The sequence below is a fragment of the Sinohyriopsis cumingii genome, chromosome 5 (assembly GCF_028554795.1).
Source record: "Sinohyriopsis cumingii isolate HCF-2022 chromosome 5, ASM2855479v2, whole genome shotgun sequence".
Lineage (NCBI taxonomy): Eukaryota > Metazoa > Mollusca > Bivalvia > Unionida > Unionidae > Sinohyriopsis > Sinohyriopsis cumingii.
Window position 1 is genome coordinate 54,181,911 of NC_142965.1, and position 19,873 is coordinate 54,201,783.

Consider the following 19,873-nt stretch of genomic DNA (forward strand, 5'->3'; position numbering starts at 1 on the left):
TCAACACACTCATGCAAAAAATGATGAAATTATGTATTTTTGTATTCAAAGCTTTTTCTAATTTAACAGAAAAAAGGAGGTTCCAATAAACTGCTGGTGCATGCCTAATAATAAAACAAAATTTAGATCACATACATGCAAAATGTTTCTGCTTTTGTTTATGTTTTGCACCAACAACATAAATTGTATATGGGGATAATGGTTTCTGCTTTCACTTAAAACTCCTGCAAAAATCGATAGAATGCCATATTAGTTAAGGACTGATGAGGAACTTTTCGTGACCTGCAAATAATGCAACAGTAACATTCATTATATGTCTTTATTAGAAATAAAGTTTAGGCAAATGTCACCAGAAAAACTGTTCATATCACCCTTCATTTTCATTGGCATAATGTCAGGAAATTGAATATAAAAATAATAAAACTCAAAAGAAAGCACATAAATATATCTAGACTAGTTCCTTCTGATTCAGAAGTAGCAGCTTCATTCAAAATTTCCTGTAATGACAGATGACTTCCATAGTCTTTCAGCAGGTCTAGTACCACACCATTCGTCCATCCAAATCCCTCCTGTTATGAAAGAATGATACAAATCTTAGAAATAAACATCAACAAATATTTACTTTTATATATAGGCTGGTAAATATATTTTCTAATATAACTATGTTAAGGAATACATCTAATGTCTTCCAGCAATAAACATAATAAAACAATATAATACAGCAATAATTATGATAAACAATATAATACAGCGATAAACATAATAAAACAATATAAGACAAGGATAAAAATACTTGGAAAATTGAGTACAGTGAAAATGACAATAGCATAGCAATTTTTTTTTCTGTTCGGAAGCTAATTCGATCTTTGTTGAAAATTACATTGTGAGTTGGCAGGAGAAAATATCAATGCAGTTTTTTTCAGTTTGTTGAGTATGAATTAATATTCTAAAGATAAATATAAGAAAAAACAAATATAAAAAATTTTTTGGCATCATACTATATTGTCAGAAGAAATTATAATCTGGATAAACTGATGTTAAAACATGTACATGTTTATGAGTGATTTACAACCCATTGTCAAAATGTTTTTCTTCGTGCAATGTGATATAAAAATGGATACAACTAAATGATAAATCATCATTGAGCATGTTTGTGAGCAGGCTATAATTAACAATTCATGATAATAAAGATCATACGCATAAAAACAACAACATAGCAGTAACGTCATCGGCAACAACAAAATGCGAACAACAACAATAACTGCAATAATAATAATAATAATAATAATAATAATAATAATAATTCATATTATCAATGCATACAAAGAAGAGTTTCAACTTTGTTGATAGGTGTTTGGCTGTTTTCTAAAGCCTACAAAAAGCGACACATATGAACTTTTGAACTTTTTTTTAAAGATTAATTTCCTTGTAAATAAGCAAACAATATTAACTAGAGATAGTAGCATGATTTAGTACCTCTCCCCATTAAAAATGCCTCCTCATCCATCTGATTAAAATAATAATAATAATACAGTTGTTTCCAAAAAACAGAAATAAATTTTAAAAACTGTATAATAATACTTTTAAAAAAAATCATGTTTCTAAAACGTGTACCAGGGTCAGTACAAAGATAGTGAGATCATGTGTTGTACCGAACCTGTCTACAGGAACAATTAGCATGTAAATGACCTATTATGATTTGTATTGCCCATTTCTTCATGAATGCTGTATGTGATGTAATTAACCGAAGATAACCAGTGTGACTCATGAAATAAATGAGTTATTCTTTTATGAAACAAAAGGTGATGTCAAAGGTCATGTGTATGCATTTATTTTTTGTATTAAACGACATTTGGTTATTAATGAGAGCTTTGAGTTCATTTCTCCCTGAACTGTGACGTAGAATGCATTAACAAATGCCAACTACTTGGTATGGTAAACTCATTCCTTATACGTTGTTATCTATTGGGCAGACAGATAGGCACACCAAGTGTGAATCTGAACTTCAGACTATCATAAAAAGACAAAAACAAATATATTTTGTTTACATAAATGGATTATGTTACGTGCTTGATGAGTACGTGAAAACAGATCCCGTTTAAAAAAGAGGACATTTGCATCTAATTTACATATTGTTGATAGCCACACCATACCCCTCATCCCCAACGGGCCACCATAGGAAAAATAAAAAAAAAAAAAAAAAGTAAGTACTGATAAATCAAAGAAGATTTCGAAGTCAATATTATCCTTCTCAGTATTTAGGAAGTTCAAAAAGCAGATACCTTATCTCTGTTTCAAATTAATTATGGAAGGAATGGAAGGGAAAAATTATGCTAAGTGTATTACAACCATAGAACAAAATGTCGACTAATCCTTGCGAATATTCTAGTCATTTTACAACAGGAATTCTTACATTTGTGAATATATATGTATTTTGTATTACTTATATCTACTATTTACCTGAACATCATATTCTCCTCCACCACCCCTCCTACCGATTGCTGTGGCATCATACTGAAAAGAAACACACCTGTATTTATAACTGATCATCTACTTATCTTCCTCAGAAAATTACTGTGTGCATATATATATATATATATATATATATATATATATATATATATATATATATATATATATATCCATATTTTTTGTAACTCCTGGTACATGATTTTATCTAATTTTTATAATTTTTAATGATGGCTGTAAATTATACACCATATCTTTAGTCAAATTTTACATACGTGACTGGAGTATCTTAACAGTTTAGTATAACATAGGATCTATAAATAAATGCTACTGTAAGTAGTGAATTACGTATGTGCTGACGATTATTAATAATAATCCTAATAATAAGACTTAAATGGCGCTTATGGCTTAATTTCTCTGTGGCTGGTAGGGTTTCAACGTTTCTGTATTTTCCCACTGCTTGGGCTAGGTCACATGAATAAGCCAATTCGATGAGAAGTGTATTCTGTCATGTGGGGTCTGTAATATTCGAGAGTAAAATCATTTGTTTGGACTGTTCAGTGGGGAAAAAAGTGCTAATTATTTGGACTATATTATTATTCTGGAGCTGTTATAAATTATTCAAAGGTATTCTGGACAATGCCATATCGACAACGTCAAGGTTCTTGAAGGACCAGTAGATTTCCGGTTTTGAAATTTATAAGGAACTTTTCGTTCATTTTGGACTTTCATATACCATTATATTGGATTCATGACATTGTGCTGGAAGGTCCTCTGACATTTTTCATTTATAATCTTGATAATTAAATTATTTGTTGAGATTTACAAAATTTGTTAGTTTTGGTTTCTTTACATACATACATATATATATATATATATATATATATATATATATATATATATATATATATATATATATATATATATATATATGTATGTATGTATGTATGTATGTATATATATTCCTGGCGATTTAGAGGGAATACCTTCTCAAACATCTTGCCAGTCTGTTTCCATCCTTTCCAGTTGCTATAGATCCATTTTGATGTCAGGTTCAGGGCTTTGTCTCTAGTAGCCTGTAGTTTACCTCGTGCAAGAGACTTGATCATCACATGTTGAAGAGGAGGCCACGCATTGGGGAAATCCCATTGTTGCGTTGTGTTAATAGTGGAGGCAGGAACTCCTCCTTCATAATATAAAACTTGATGTTGCTGCAAAGATTGATTTCTGGCTGTATGAAAAGATGGACCGAAAATTGGGCAAATAATGAAAAGACAGATGAAGGTTTCAGACTGTAATGCATCATTCATATGTACTGGTATTCGAGGACAAATTACATCACATCAACTTGTCAATATTTAAGTCATACATAGATACATTATTGTTGTTTGTATATAAAGAAATACTTCAACATAGTGCTTAACCACTGTTAATAAGTTATCGATTTAGCCTGAGATTATCGCGAATAATAGTTTTCTGTCACAAGTCGTCAATATATTGATCTGAAGTGTCATTAGTCACATCTTCATTTTCCTTTTGATCGCATCTTTCAAATATCGAACTGAAAGTTCCATTTAAATTATCAGCAATTTCTATCATTTGACCAAAAACAATAATACTTAAAATGTCCATAATCGTTTAAAGTTAATTGTTGTTGTTGTCTACAAGAAATTAAAATTTGAACGATTGGGCTCGAGACAAAAAATTAAGTTTTTTCTCATCAGTTGATGGACATAAAATCTCAAAATGCTTGAATATTTATAAGTACCTCTAAATATTTCATAATTCTTTTCTCACTCTCAACAGAATTCTGATCTTCCGAGACACAGTCTGCAAATAGCGGGTAAATATGGGAGGCATAGAAGTAGTCGCGATGACTGTCACGGCTGATTGAGTAATCTTGCCATATGCCGGCATCGTTGTTCCACAAAACATCCTGTATAGATGCTCGTCTTCTATTATGTTGATCTTGGAAGAAAGCTGACTTGGTAACATTTCCTTCAAAAGATAAAACCTTTTTCTTCATACGAAATGAACCATATTTTCTTTGCAACTGAACGGAATGAGAAAAGAAACAAAAATTTCTAAGATGAGCTCGGAAAAGAACTGATTTCATAACATTTCCTTTGAAAGATAAAACCTTTTGCTTCAAGCGAAATTAACCAGATTTTTGGGGTTAGGATTCAGCAATTTAATATGATTAGAAAACAAAATGATTTTCCTGTAAAGATTCATAATATTTTCCTTCTCGATATTTCTGTGTTTGTGTTTTCAAGAAGCAAATAGGTTACAACTACATTTTTCTTTGCTCATACATGGATCGCTTTATGTGTACATTCAGGCATTTTGTAAAGACATTGCTACATCCCATTTACAAAGATAAACAGAATATCTTTAAACCTCCTTCAATTGTGCGAAATGGTACAATGATAAAAAAATTTTTTTTATCCAAATGAGCAAGAACCACATAAGTTAATAAAGTACTTTACGAAAGACTATTTCACAGTGAAGAAAATTTAGCAATTTGGCAGGTTCAAAATTAGATTGTAAAAAATGCAGAGGAAATATACAACTTAAATAGTGTAACCTAGTAAGGTTTACACTTGCCTAAGTAATACAAACCATATTAAAATCCTTACCTTCAAAATCATGATTTTTTAGCATCAGCATGAAAAATGCGACAAGTCCGGATATTTTAGGTTAAAAAATGCAAAACTAATTTTCTATTACTTTTTTATTTCAATATCAATATGCATGAAGTGCATTTAACTGCTGACCATGAAAAATCGAACATTGCAATGTTTAATGCATTGATGTGACCCCCGTGCGAAATAATTAGGCGGATTCCACTGAGAACTTAAGCAGATTCCAGTCAGAATCTGCCTAAAATGTTAAAAATCTGGTTAATAGAAAGGCAGACATGAAAAATTGGAGAAGTCAAAATTTCTGCTATATAATACATCTTTGGGCATCATTTTGGACTTGGTTTTATTTTCCATCCACCATCTATGTGGAATTAGGAACTTAGTCACAGGCATCTATTATATGAAAGGAGGAATCTGGACTTAGTTTATTTTCTAACCAACATCTAGGTGGAATGAAGAACTTAGTCATTTACAGAAGTTAAATAAGGCAGAATTAGGATTGGCTTTTGCGTCTGTAAAGTTAAATGACGGAAAATATAGTGATATTTTGTGATTGTAATATCACTGACATTTCAATAAAAATATCAATAAGATATAATAAAATGTATCGTTTCCTGTACAATTTTAATGATTTTCAGCAGCATTTATTGTTTCCTGTTTCTGATAGTGTAATTTTATTATTTTGGGCACAATTTATAACTTCTTTCCACATCTTTCCTTTTATATTTCTTTTTCAAATTTTTGTTGTTGTTATTGTATTTTTGTTTAACTTCAATTGGATTTAACTGCCTTCAAAAACGTTTTCATCTTGTTTTCTGTTTTAAAACGGAATTTCGCTTTCCTCCAGACCCGAATCTGATTTTCCTTGATATGGACCCTTTTTTTAATATGGTCTCCGAAACTGTTTTTTTTTTTTAATAATGCTCTATCCGGTTCCATTCCGCAACGAGCTTTCTAATAAGTATTTGTTCCGTTTATTGTTTAACAGATGATTGCTGTAAAGAGCTTTCTGATTTGTCAAAATGTTGTACTTGCCCAATGAATCGTCGTGTAATGGAACCTGATGGGAATGAGCATGTTTGCTAAACATGAGGATTCGAACTTTCGAGCGGGATACGAGATTGAATAACCATTTGAAATATGTGCGGCAATGAGAATTGCTTGAATGCAATGTCGATGGGAACATAATTGGTCAATCTGTATGAAAACTGAACGCCAAGACTAGCATTTTGCTTTTTGTGCCATAAAGAGCTTTACCGTAGCGACTAACGTGCTAAATAGGACAAGGAATTGAACCAGGATGATTTCAAAGTTATATAACTCCAAACTGATTAACTTCAGAATTTAAGGAGGGACAACGTATAGATCACTGGTGGAAATTGTTGCCAGATACCCATGTCTATCTTTGCGGAATTTTCTTGGTCGAAAAGTAGAATCATCTTTTAATATCGTGAGAAATTATTGTGTATATTATCAAAATATTCTAGGTGTGTTAGAATTTCATTGTAAAATAAGAGTAATTATATCATGATAAATGTTTGTCATGGCTGCTTATGGAACAAGGACTAATTCAAGAGACCACAACAACATCATAGTTTGTACAATAAAAAATCAAGTCTACGGTACAAATGACAAGGCCAGCTCCTAGCATTTCTTCTTTTCATAATCAATGTCTCAAATGGATGCTTTTCTTTAATTTTGCATCATTTTCACAGTTGAATTTTGCAATGCAGATTAGTATTTTATATATGTTTATGTGTTCACAGGTGACTATGCATGTTTCAGGCTTAAATTAATACATGATGATGTACTTTGATTTTTAAAATCACTTAATTATTTAGTGTCAAGCCAGATTCTTCACATCATGTTGTATATACTGTAGATGTTGTGCATCACAGATAGAAGGCCTCAAGGTAGATTAGTTCTGTAACTGAGTTACCTTCTCTAAAAAAAGGCTTTATTATTATCTTTATTATTATTATTATTATTATTATTAGCTCATATCTCTTGCCTTGGATGTCATATAATTACAATATCTGTATATTTTTTTTTATGCACACTTAAATATCACCTTGGTTAATAAAGTCCTGTTTAAATCATATCCATTATTTCTTTGAAATGTCTGAAAAGCTACTGAAACTTCAGTAAAATACTATATAATGATAAAAATTTTAGTGAAATCTCATTTACGTTTATGTCAAATTTCAGTGAAGTTTTAGTGAGATCTCACCAAACTTTAAAGTGAAATGGAAAAGACTTAAGTGATGTCATCATGGCATAGGTTTTGTATGCAAGAAAGAAAATGAGGACAAGAAAAACCTAAATCTTATTTTATAATGTCTGTCAAAATAAAATTTATGATCCATTGTAAAAATTATTTTGAATATTTATCATTGATTCCCAATAATGTCTAAGAATCATTAGGCAGTTTAATAGAAATCTGAAGTATATTTTTTATGGTTTAGGCAGAAAGGGCTTAAAAACCCCATCTGAAATCCACCTTGACATTTTCATTATTGGATGGGGTTTCAGCAGGTATTTGCATCTAATTAGACAGAAGTAAAGATTCCACCTAGTAACAGCCAGAGTAATTTGCATATTTCGAGCTATATTCTACCCTGAATCCGCCCTGAATCTGCCTATAAGTGATAATAAGGGGAATCTAGGCCTTAGATGAAATCCGCTTTAAAATTCCACCTGGAATCTGGTTAAAGTCAGGGTGGAAGTTTTCGTACAGGGGTCACTTATTAAATAAGTTCTATACTCTCCATCAAATGAAACAGCAAGTCAGTAATGAACATAAGACCAACAAAAGAAATGTCTATTTTATGTGGGAATAAATGTTTTACTTTGAAGAGGCAGTTGTCCTAATGAAATGGTATCTTGTACATTTTCAATACCTGGTGTTTGCTGAGTCATACCATATTTATCCTGGTAACTTCATAAATTTACAGTATTAAAAGTACCATTCTGGAGTTAATAAAATTGAAGCTATTTAGTTTATGGTGTCATCATGAACAAAATGGGTTTACGGACTAAGGGCATCTGCAGGTTAAAAGATGATACATAAATCTCGTCATTTCACTGCCTCATCAAAGTACCAATCAACAGATACTTTTCATCAATGTATTTTGTTAATTGTGCACTGTAATTGATGTTCAGATCGATGCTTTTGACTTTGTCTCAATCATTGATCACTATACATAATAAAGGAAAACTCACGCACGTCTTACAAATAGGTTTTGAAATATTTGCTCTCAGGTTTTAATCTAATTATGCATACTTCTTAATGTGTATGAATGACAACTACAACCAGTACAAGATGAGAAATTAAGGATTAAAACAAAAACCAATGGATTGTACGGTTATTTTCCTTTCAATACATAGTCATATAATTATAATTATTGACAGAGTAAATTATAGCATGTTGAGAATAAATTATATCACATTATGATGACTCAGTATAGTCATATTGAAAGAGTAAATTATATATGTCTCAGTATACAGTTAGTCATATTGACAGAGTAAATTATACCACTGTATGATGTCTCAACATTAAAATACTATATATAATGCTAGAACCCTCTTCACTATATATATATATATATATATATATATATATATATATATATAGTATAATCGGTTCACGATAACATATTTTTGCAAAATTACAAGGAAAGAATAGAACGTGAAAAAGAAAAGGTTACGGTGAGAATGAAAGAGAAACAGGAGAAAAGGAAATGAATAAAAAGAGAACTCACAAGATGTATACAGAGAATGATACCATCTCGTAGAATGAATCACTATAGCTACGATGACCATTGCTTCTTTTTATTAAATCAACTACAGATATGCATGTTCTCAAAAACTCACCAAGTGAATATCATGATTTTTTTTAACCAAATTTATGCAAGGCTTCAAAAATAGGAACATTGGCTTCATATGATTCAAACACTTTGTTATATGAGAGATTATCTAGAGTTAAGTTTCTTTGATGTGTTTGGGTTTGGAAAAGCTCATGATGTTGTTCACAGTGTAACATGTTTTCTATAAGAAGACATCATTCTATAATCAGATAAATCAATTAAAGACTAGTATTTTCTTATGCTAACTCTCAGTGACACTGAAATCGATGAACAATTCCAAAACAAAAACGTAAAAAAGGCTTTCCGAAGAGAAAGAACAAAATAGTGTTGCTCTTGAAACATTAAAGAATCTGAAAATGTGAAGTCTAAAAATGTGAACACTCTGGAAATGTAAACAGTCTGAAAAAGTAAACAGTCTGAAAATGTAAATGGCTCAAAAGACAAAACTCTGGACATAATGGCCAGAGTACTCACAGAAGCATATACAAATCTTAAAACTGGCAAATGTGTTCATCTATTTTCGTATTCTACCGATGTGAGCATCACCAGGGGTAACTTTGTAGTACAAATATAATTGCAATGTGAGTAATAATGCAAGTGAACAAAAAGCTGCTTCAGGAAATTTCCTAAGTTAGAAGGAAACACAGGAAAACAAATGAAATATACAAAATATTTCCAGAGATAATAATAATGCTGCAAAGAAGAACAGAAAACAACAAAAGAGAAAACAATGCAATAATGGAAAGTTGTGACACCACCTGCATAAACAATGACAAGGACTAGCTTTGTTTCAGGCTGTAAGATGAAGATGAGAAAGGGCACGTGGACATGTCGTTTCCATGGTGAAAAGGGCAATAGGCGTAATGCTCATTCTGTTGCAACTAATCTTTTACATTCATTATTTAAAATGAAGCATATATATCTCTCAATTATTTTATGTTGCATAGCCTATTTTGTACAATAGTCTTCGTTCATCATTTCAAATTCTGCCCCTATTTAAAATGCTTATATGGCCAATTAAATGTGAATACAATGATAGGTTGGGTCAGCATGACGTCACAAGCTTAGCGACCTACTTTCCGCTATATTGCAGAGGTGAAAACAATTGCTTAGTAACAGCACAGTAGCGTAAGTTATGTTCGATATGCAAACCATTTTAGTTTACCTATATTTTGTTTATTATTTCTGTTTTCTGTTCAGAATTGCTGCATAGTCTTCTGTAAAAGCAGGATATAAAACCATGAATGTTTCTGTTGAATATTTTTATAGACGTAATATATTTTAGGTTGATAAGTGTGGTAGTGGTGTGTACGTGCACAGGAGTCTGACGTTTTATCAATAAAGTACGGCGAAATCTCAGACAACATGAAATCACCTTATCGGTAATATAAATGAACACAAGGAGTGCAAGCGTGACCACAACCCTCCGCTCGATTAGACTTTTCTCACGCGTCTTTTATCGCTTCAGAATCGCAAGAAGACTGAAAAACTACACATATATATTCAAAAGACAGTGACGTACGCATAACACTCGGATGATCACGTCATGAATCCAATCCACCGAATTAACCATTATTTTGACCATTATGGTCACAAACCCTTTCAGTTAGAATCCACCAGACAGAAGTAGCCCAATCTACCAATGTGTTTGATTGATTTTCTAGAGGTTGCCACCTGGTAAGATTATCTGTTGTTTCTACTGATATTTTTTTCATAACAGAAAATAATAGTGGAGAAGAAAATATGATACTTATATGAGAGATGTACTATTTATTATGATGATGATGAAAATGATTGACAGAAGAAGGGTAAAAAAAGACAATAGGAAAAGAGAATATATTACCGATAAGGTGATTTCATGTTGTCAAAGATTTACCGTACTTTATTGATAAAACGTCAGACTCCTGTGGTACGTGTCACGTACATGTGTACACGACAATATACGCCAATTAATGTCAAGGCAGTTTGAAGGCTGTTTGTTTTATAGTTTGTGTATTGTACACTTTTCTTTTATAAAATGAATATAAATGCAAGGTTCATAAGATCAGTTGGCCATTCTTGCAATGTCTTACGTTTACATAGAGACGCTGGATAGCGATGCTAATGCACAATATTTACAGAAACTTAAAAGTTGTGGAAATTAATGATTGTCCTTATAAATTTCCAGCAAATATTTGGGTAAATTACCCGACAAAATGGCCTGAAGTGACTTGGCCTGACATTTGCAACTGTCTTACAGATACTCCTGGTAAGTTTGTTTTTTAACAAAATATTTTGTTGAAGTAATTGAACACCTTTTTCTCAAACCTATTTTTCTTTAATTAAACTATATCAAAATCTGAAATTTTCAGTCAGTATTGCTTGTGAATGTGATCCTAATTATTTTTTGAAAGTTCTCATTAATTTATATTGTTCGATAATTATTATTCTTTATTTGTCCTATTAAACCTTGATTAATAAGTACTAAAAGTTGTGTATTTTTCAACCTATGTACATTTATCCACACTGCCTTTATAACAATAATTGCAAATCTTAGGCATATTTTAAAATGTTGTAGAGATGTCACCCACACGTTCCTAAAGTCACTAGAACAATGGCGGTCGTTTTCACCTCGGCGGTCGCAACTATGCACTGAAAATGCCCGGATGTGAAAAAGTGTCCGGATTCCCGACCCAACCTATCTCATCTGCACACATTATGCTCTAAAATGTAATGCTGCTCCTTAACAAAAAAGGATTCTCAATGTATACTTAATATAACTTAATTTAGGCTTCTTTTTACAAGGAAAATCAACGGAAGCATGTGATCTTTAGCAACAACTCTTTTGAACATAGTACATACTTAGCTATTGTTATGCATCATCTTGGCAACGAGTGTATAGGCTAATTAATGTCGGATATTTACATGGAATAAACATGATTTTAGCTTAATCAAATGTCAGACCCTTCCAGACAGACACTTATTGAAATTGGGTTTACAACTCAATGAAGAAAATTAAAAGTGCACATATTCAATTGCATTTCTTTTTTTATACATTAAAATATTCAGTTTTTCATGTAGTTATTTATTATAAGTTTTTCTTGTAAATTTATTTTTTCTGCATGTATCTTTAGTCTTAAAATCAGATTTTTGTTTATTTCACTTTACACATAAGAAATAAATATAAATGTATATGTTAACCAAGATGATGTTACAAATAATTATTATTGTAATTCTTATTATTGTCATTGTTATTATCGGTGAATAGCTCTGACAAGCAGATGATTCTGTTGTTTCAATATCGAAATATCGACTTTAAATAGGAACTTTATTTTGCCTGTCAATGAAGCTATTGCATGCTTCAAATATTTACTTGAAAGACAGTTTAACTAATTTCTCCGCATCGATAAAGCTAGTTTCTCCGCATCGATAAAGCTAGTTTCTCCACATCGATAAAGCTAGTTTCTCTCCATCGATAAAGCTAATTTCTCTCCATCGATAAAGCTAGTTTCTCTGCTTGGATAAAGCAAAGGCACAATCTGCTTGGTTTCCTTACTTTCTGATAGCATGTGTTCAATTGGAATGTATTCCATTTAATGATATATGCATTTTCAAGCTCAACTTCCCTTATATTACCATAATAAGAAAAAACATCAGACTGAACCATAGTGACTATGTCAATACATGAAATGTATGTTATGGATTTCAGGTAAAGGGGCTTTCAAAATAGAATATGTTTCAAAGAAATAGTGAGATGTTCGTCATTAAAAAGGCCTCAGAACTTTCCTCCGCACATCCCATCAGACCTGAAAGACAATTAAACTCATGGAGCTTGTTCCTCACATCCCAACTGACCCTAAATGCCCAAGTGATAGGTGATTGAGCCCTCAGGACCTATCCTCACTCCCTATTTGAAACAAGAAACCTGATAGAATACCTGATATGTTGTAAAAATAAGCCATAATTTTCTCGTTCCAACACAGAACACTGTTGAGATCTACAGGTACGATGTCCTTGGTGATTGTAGTGTTTAGCGTCAGGGGCTGATGAGGGTCCCTTGTCATCCATCGGGAAGAGAAATCCCAGCCTGACTCACAGGAGGAAGCTATATGTGGTAAAAGAGTCCTCTTCTCCACTGAAAAAAATTTACTGAATGTTTTTCATTGAGAGTTTTAGACAGAATTCAAAACAATTTACCTTTATATTAATCTACAAAATTTCCATGCTTTCAACATTTCATAAAAAGAGTAGTTGTACTTTCAGAAAATTGACTTGTAATAATATCGCCGCATTTTTTTATGTTTGTTTGCATGTCTTTTTGTCCTAACAGATATTATGTCATGATTAAACTCATTGCTTCAGACACAAATTATCCTTTACAGCACTGAAAATACAGCAGCCATGTTTCAGACACAAATTATTCTTGACAGCACTGAAAATACATCAGCCATATCGCCCATGATCAGCGTAGACAGCATGAAGGTATTTCAAACCAATTTGCAGACAGCATTAAGTGTATGTGGAACTTCATTATTATACAAAAAATTGAATATCCTTTTCATTACATCAACGAACCAACAAATAAAATGAAGATTATTACCAGGCCTCCATGTGTCCCTCTATTGTTTACTTAATTTGATAAAAATCCATACTGACCTTCTGTCATTCCATTGAATGTGATAATATCCTCTTTGTAGGACTCTGGTCTGCAAAATTGAGGAAATATATATAACTATCTTAGTGCAAAAGCACATTAAATGGAACAGAAAGACCGCAGATAAGGAAATGTATGGCCACTTGTAAGTTTACAAAACCCATCATGCTTTTGAAAGTAACCATACTTAAGCAAACTAAGTAACAAACAGTTAAGATTAGGTGACATAAAATCATATATATATATATATATATATATATATATATATATATATATATATATATATATATATATATACCTTGTCATTCAAATCAGTCATGTAGTGTAGCTGTAGTTACGTTAAAAGTGTTGTCATAGGTATTAGAGATACTTTGTATTAAGATAGGGTTTAGAGTGTGTGAAACAGGCATCACTTTTGTATAAAAGAGAAGGAACATATAGGAGACACAGCTAGAAGTATTTGAATTATATACTTACCTTGGCCTAGTTACTGGTGATGCATAATGATTCAGTTGATGCATTTTACCATTTTTCTGTATAGAAACAGTTCTATTCCGTTGCCAGAATTCATATTCAGCTTCCAGATATTGAATGTTATCTTGCAAGAACTTTAAATCGTGGGTTGTTCGGTAGTATTCATACACCATCGGAATCAGAAACGGTGGCTGAGAACGCATCGCATAATATATTCTTCCACCATTGGGGATGAATCCAAGTCTAGTAAAGACACAATACCATAGAGATTGTATAATTATGGCCTCATACGGCAAAATCAGTAGGATCATAAAGTAATTACTTTGTTTTTTCTACCAGTGTTACATCTGTCAACAATTCAAAGTTGGATAATTCGACTGGTAATAAAATTTACTATCTACCCTTATAGTGATAGGGAGTGGAAAGAGTTCGATTTTTCAGTCTTGTATGTCATCAACTGAGGAACTATGAGACCTAAATGCCCATTCTCCTAACAAACATTAACAGGGCTGAAGTTTAATAATAAACATTTTATTTCAACCATATTTTGCAAGCACCCTTATAAGCACTTTCATAAGACTTAGAAACATTCTATTTCCGTGGTTCTACAACATCATGTCCATGAGATAGCCTCTGATTGCTTGACCTCCTAACATTGGTTTCCACAACACAACTTTACCAATATGTGTAGGCTTTTAATCAAATTAGGCATTAGCTTAAATACCAATAATGGCTGAGTTCGATTTTCAACCCAAAACATCATATACAGGAGTTATATCTCCTTATTACCTATTCCACAGACTTTGTTTTTCGCAGCATAACTTTATTATGGACTATTTGGTTTAAACAAAATTTGGTATACAGATTTACTGTGATGAGAACATGACTGAGACTGGTTTTTAATATTCCACGATAGCATTTAAACTGAAGCTATTTTGCCCTAATTACCAGGCATAACATTCAATTCAACAACATAGCTTTACAAACAATTGCTGGATTTCAACCAAATTTAGCATTATCTTTATATTTATCAGACCTGAATAGAGTTTGATGTTCACTATTTTTATTTGTAGAAGCTATGGCACCCTAGCACTCTTTCTGTGTGCGATCATTTTCCAGCATAACTTTGATAAGGATTGTTGCATCTGAACTAAAATAAACATGTAATTTTTGTTTGTTAATATTGTTACACTGGAGTTCAACGATATACTTTAGATGATTAAGTTTCGATCCTCCTATGTTTAGTTTCCACAGCATAATCTTATGCTACGTGTTTAGGCTCTAATAAACAGTAACAAAAATGAGTGAAAACAACAAGCTTTGAAAAATTTAACAAAATAATTTATTTCCCTAGAAAAACAATGTTAAAATGAAAAAATAAGAACTTAAGGTTTTAAGAATCAAATCCAAAAATAATCCAAGAATAATCAACAAGTTAAAGTTTAGAAGTCCTAGTAATGAAATATTCTAATGAATTCGAGTTTGAGTCCCAACGAAAAATCCAAAATGGAAGGCAATGACGTATACTGTAGTTAGTATAGTGCTGACATGTTTACAGTTCTTTGTGAACCACAGAAAATAATATTCCAGTGTTTTAGTTGTGAACAAAATTTAAATAAATGTCTTTGTCCAAGAATTCTGTATGAGCACTAAAATATATCCAGGAAAAAGAATGAATCTTTTAGAATCCAAATAATATGAATAAAAAATTAAAATGTTACTCCTAACTGGTCACAACAAAATGAACACCTTTACGTACCAGTGTTTAGAAGCCCGAATGAGATTATTTCTCTATAGACAAAGGTTATACAGTCAAATAATGTGCAAAACAGATACACGTATGAGGGTCACATGATCACATTCCAGAACAGTTTAAAAGGTATTTACATGTCTAAAGTCATATATTCCAGTACAGCCTTGATTTCATTATTAGCATTCACACATTAAGAATGAATTAAAAAAGAAGTTGTTTACTTGATTCTCAATCAAGGCCAGGAACTAGGTCAGCAAAAGATACAAAGTTCGGTGTTTACGACTAAACAATCAGGTAAAACTAATTTCTTGAAAGTATCAAATTTGGACAAGTAATGAAATTAAAAATAAAAAGATTTTAAAACTCACAAACAATTAAATTAAATTAAATATAAATAATTAAATCAAATATACATAACAATAAATTTTAGTAAGGATTGTTGAAATTCATCCTAATTTATCATGCATTCTTATATTGATTAGTTCTTAAATAAGTCAAGCAAATTTCAAGTCAACTTTGTATTGTGAATATCGTGCATGGGTTTGATTGCCATCATTTTATATCAACATTTACATAATTTTAAAGCATTTATATTTCTCTTTTAGTTTCATTAAGTGCAAATATAAACAAAAGACAAAGTCAAAGCATAAAAAGAGTTGTTAAACCATAAAACTGAATTAAAATTTCTGTAACATTTGAAAACTAATTAGCTGGCTAGCTAGCAAGCTAGTGTAGTACCTTTTTACAAGACTGATCATATTCTCCAGCATTCCTTTGACTGTAGTTTGCATTTGGCAGGCAAGAAGACCTTTGACAATCCAGTAGGAATCCCTGTAACACAATCAATATATCATTTGCATTAGGCAATCCAGAAGATCATTAACAATCAAGGATAAGTCCTTGTAAAGTTTTCATTTGCATTAGCAAGGCCAGAAGAAATTTGAAACTCTAGTAGGAGTCCTGTAAATTTGTCAACTAATTATTTGTATTAGGCAGGCCAGAAAACCTTTGACAATCCAGTATGAGTCCCTGTAACATAATTGCAAGATCTTTTGCATTAGACAGGCCAGAAATTCTTTTACAATCCAGTAGGAGTCCCTGTAACATAATCGCTGGATCATATGCACTATGCAGGCTAGAAAACCTTTGACAATCCAGTAGAAGTCCCTGTAACATCATCGCAAGATCATTTGCATTAGACAGGCCAGAAATTCTTTTACAATCCAGTAGGAGTCCCTATAACATAATCGCTGGATCATTTGCATTATGCAGCCTAGAAAACCTTTGACAATCCAGTAGAAGTCCTTGTAACATAATCGTAAGATCATTTGCATTAGACCGGTAAGAAATTTTTTTACAATCCAGTAGGAGTCCCTGTAACATAATTGCTGGATCATTTGCATTATGCAGGCGGGAAAACCTTTGACAATCTAGTAGAAGTCCTTGTAACATAATCGCTAGATCATTTGCATTAGGCAGGTCAGAAGATCTTTAAAAATCAAAACGTCCCTGAAGATTTATCAGCAGATCATTCGTATCAGGAAGGTCACAAGACCTTTGACAATCCAGTAGGAGTCCCCGTAAATTTATTGACCGATCGTTTGCGTTAGGCAGGCCAAAGTACCTCTGACACTCAATGGGAGTCCTTGTATATTTATCAACCGATCACTTGCATTAGGCAGGTCACAAGACCTTTCACAATCCAGTAAAATAATAAACAATGCATGTTGTTAGATCCGTGGGACAGTCATCCAGATGATTAAAGTAGTATCATTAGTAGAAATCGAATGATGATTATTATTATTGACGTTATCAGAGTTATCATCATTATCATCATCATGGGTATTTCCTTCTGTAATTGATGCAGCTGCTCATACTTTGTTGCTGTTTTCAGTTACTGAATGTAGAAAGTACATTCTTGATTGACAGTTCTACTTGGTGTCTCAAACGAATCAAATTCAAACATTTCACTGCAAGCATTACTTGAAGAGTTTGATCTCAAAGAGTGAATTCGTATTTTCTGTTTATTTCTGTAAAGATACTCTGTGGGTAACATTATATTATGGAACACAATAATGGATCTTTATCTTGCATCATAGTTTCTTAGTTTGTGCATTGGCATGGATTTAGTCTCTATAATACATTCAGATGCATTAACCTACATCCTTGAAACACCAAACTAACTTAAATATTTGAAAACAAAAGTGTGTAACTAGTAGACTTAGCTTTAATTAAAAATGTAGAGTAAAATTCCATGATGTATAACTTTAACTTTAGGCATTAGCTGTATGTTTTAAAACAACTGAAACAATACTCGACATGAAGTATTGAAAATTAAATCGCTGATAATAGCCTATGTTCTAACAAGGTAAAGCCAAAATCTTCCCCTGCAAAAAACACCGAGGAAAATGCATCATTTGTAATTTGAATATTTTTATATATGTTAATTTCGGACTGAAAGGTCTAAGCCAGTAAACAGATTAGATTCAATAAATTCAGTTTGTAGTAATATGATTACATGGTAATATTTCTAAATCTGAGCATACGTACCAGTAATATACCTCTCTGAATCTTTTTCCAGGTACAATAAAAGGATGTTCCAGATATAGCAAAGAATATTTTCCAGGATTCTGTTTAACGTCTATATTAACCTGTAGAATAAAGTGATCATAATTATGTGTGGCCTCTAAAGCCAAGGAGTGCTAGATGAAGAAATGAATGGCCTAATAACTGAGCTTAAATTCTTTCCTGTAAAATAATACTACCTTCCCTTCTCTTGGTCAACAAATTCTTATTTGTCCTTTTCAACAGGCAAACACAAAGTAAAATATAAACTTAAAAATGAAAAGACAGACTGCATATTTAACTAATTACGATAGGTACAATAAAATTAGGTTTTCGCAATAATATTCTTGCTATTAATTTTCAGTCAGTGGTGATCTTACCGTTTTTCCCAGATCAGACCAGATTTTACAAAGGTGTTTTGCAAAGTCCTTTAAATCAGCATCTCTGATGTCGGCCAAAAACGAAGGACTACAAACGAAACAATATTATGTAACAATGAAAAGTACATGAATTTGATAATGAAGTATATTACGTGTACAGACACACCTATATGTATGCGGAAAAAGCTAAACTTTCTTGGCAAAACTAATTTTAGTGTCAAAACTGCTGAATATAGTTTAAAAATGAAATTTTTTTTGATTTTTCAAATAAGATTCTGTAGATAGGTTCTAAGTGACACAGGTCAAAATTGCTCAGATAGTATTTTTTTCTTGTCTTTTCGTCTTGATGGAGCAAACTCCAAGTATGAGATAACCATTCTACTATCAATTCTTCGTTAGGCAAAGATGAGATAACCTATCTAAATATCAAGTCGTCCTTAGGCAAAGATATGAGATAACCTTTCTAAATGTCAAGTCATGGTTAAGCAAAGATGGCATTGATAGGCATCATATTGCTGTTAAAGTTATCCGTCAAAGAATTATATCATACAGTTTAATTTTGTTATCCGTCAAAGAATTATATCGTACAGTTTAATTGATTAAACATCTGTACCTCGGCTAACAGTTCTTAATTTTTCAACAGCGTACAGTGATTTTCTATACAAAATGAGTAACAAAACTGAATGAATAATAAACGAGCTGACCAAAAACTCGAATACTAACAGCATCGGTCAATAAACGATTTTTTAATATTCTTGCTGACTTGGCAGACGTATTGCAACTTGCAATACTAGTTCATGGTAAACAATACTTCTCAAGGAATAAATGAGATATGATTTAACAGGTTGCAACTGACGAATCCTTGAGAACCCTACCACCGTTTCCTTTAAAACCCATATTAACGACATGAGGTATATATTCAGAAAAAAAAATATTTCTAATGGTAGGATTACACTAATTTAAGAGAGTAATTTCAAAAGGTTTCTGAATGTAAGAAAAGAAGCTAAACTGAAGATTTGTCAGAGATAATCTGTTGGCAGATTATTTGTTTGCAATCTGTAATCGCTGGATCAGATGACTTGTCCACT

At 31.9% G+C, this 19,873-nt stretch overlaps 1 protein-coding gene across 2 annotated transcripts in view; it reads right to left on the reverse strand.

Annotated features, from left to right (window-relative positions):
- Positions 1–305: 305 nt before the first annotated feature.
- LOC149799194 (trehalase-like) overlaps positions 306–19,873 on the reverse strand; it is a 44,084-nt gene continuing 24,516 nt past the window's right edge. The window contains exons 4-13 of one of the 2 annotated variants that reach the window (XM_089958456.1): positions 18,786–18,873; positions 18,391–18,491; positions 16,579–16,671; positions 14,091–14,330; positions 13,616–13,665; positions 12,897–13,094; positions 4,238–4,467; positions 3,456–3,680; positions 2,461–2,514; positions 306–569 (exon numbers count right to left, since the gene is read on the reverse strand). In XM_089958456.1, the coding sequence (XP_089814582.1) occupies positions 381–569; positions 2,461–2,514; positions 3,456–3,680; positions 4,238–4,467; positions 12,897–13,094; positions 13,616–13,665; positions 14,091–14,330; positions 16,579–16,671; positions 18,391–18,491; positions 18,786–18,873 (1,468 nt within the window). In that variant the 3' untranslated portion in view covers positions 306–380. Of the gene's footprint in view, positions 570–2,460; positions 2,515–3,455; positions 3,701–4,237; positions 4,468–12,896; positions 13,095–13,615; positions 13,666–14,090; positions 14,331–16,578; positions 16,672–18,390; positions 18,492–18,785; positions 18,874–19,873 lie in introns of those variants that run through there. The other variant, XR_016421105.1, reaches the window with a different exon arrangement.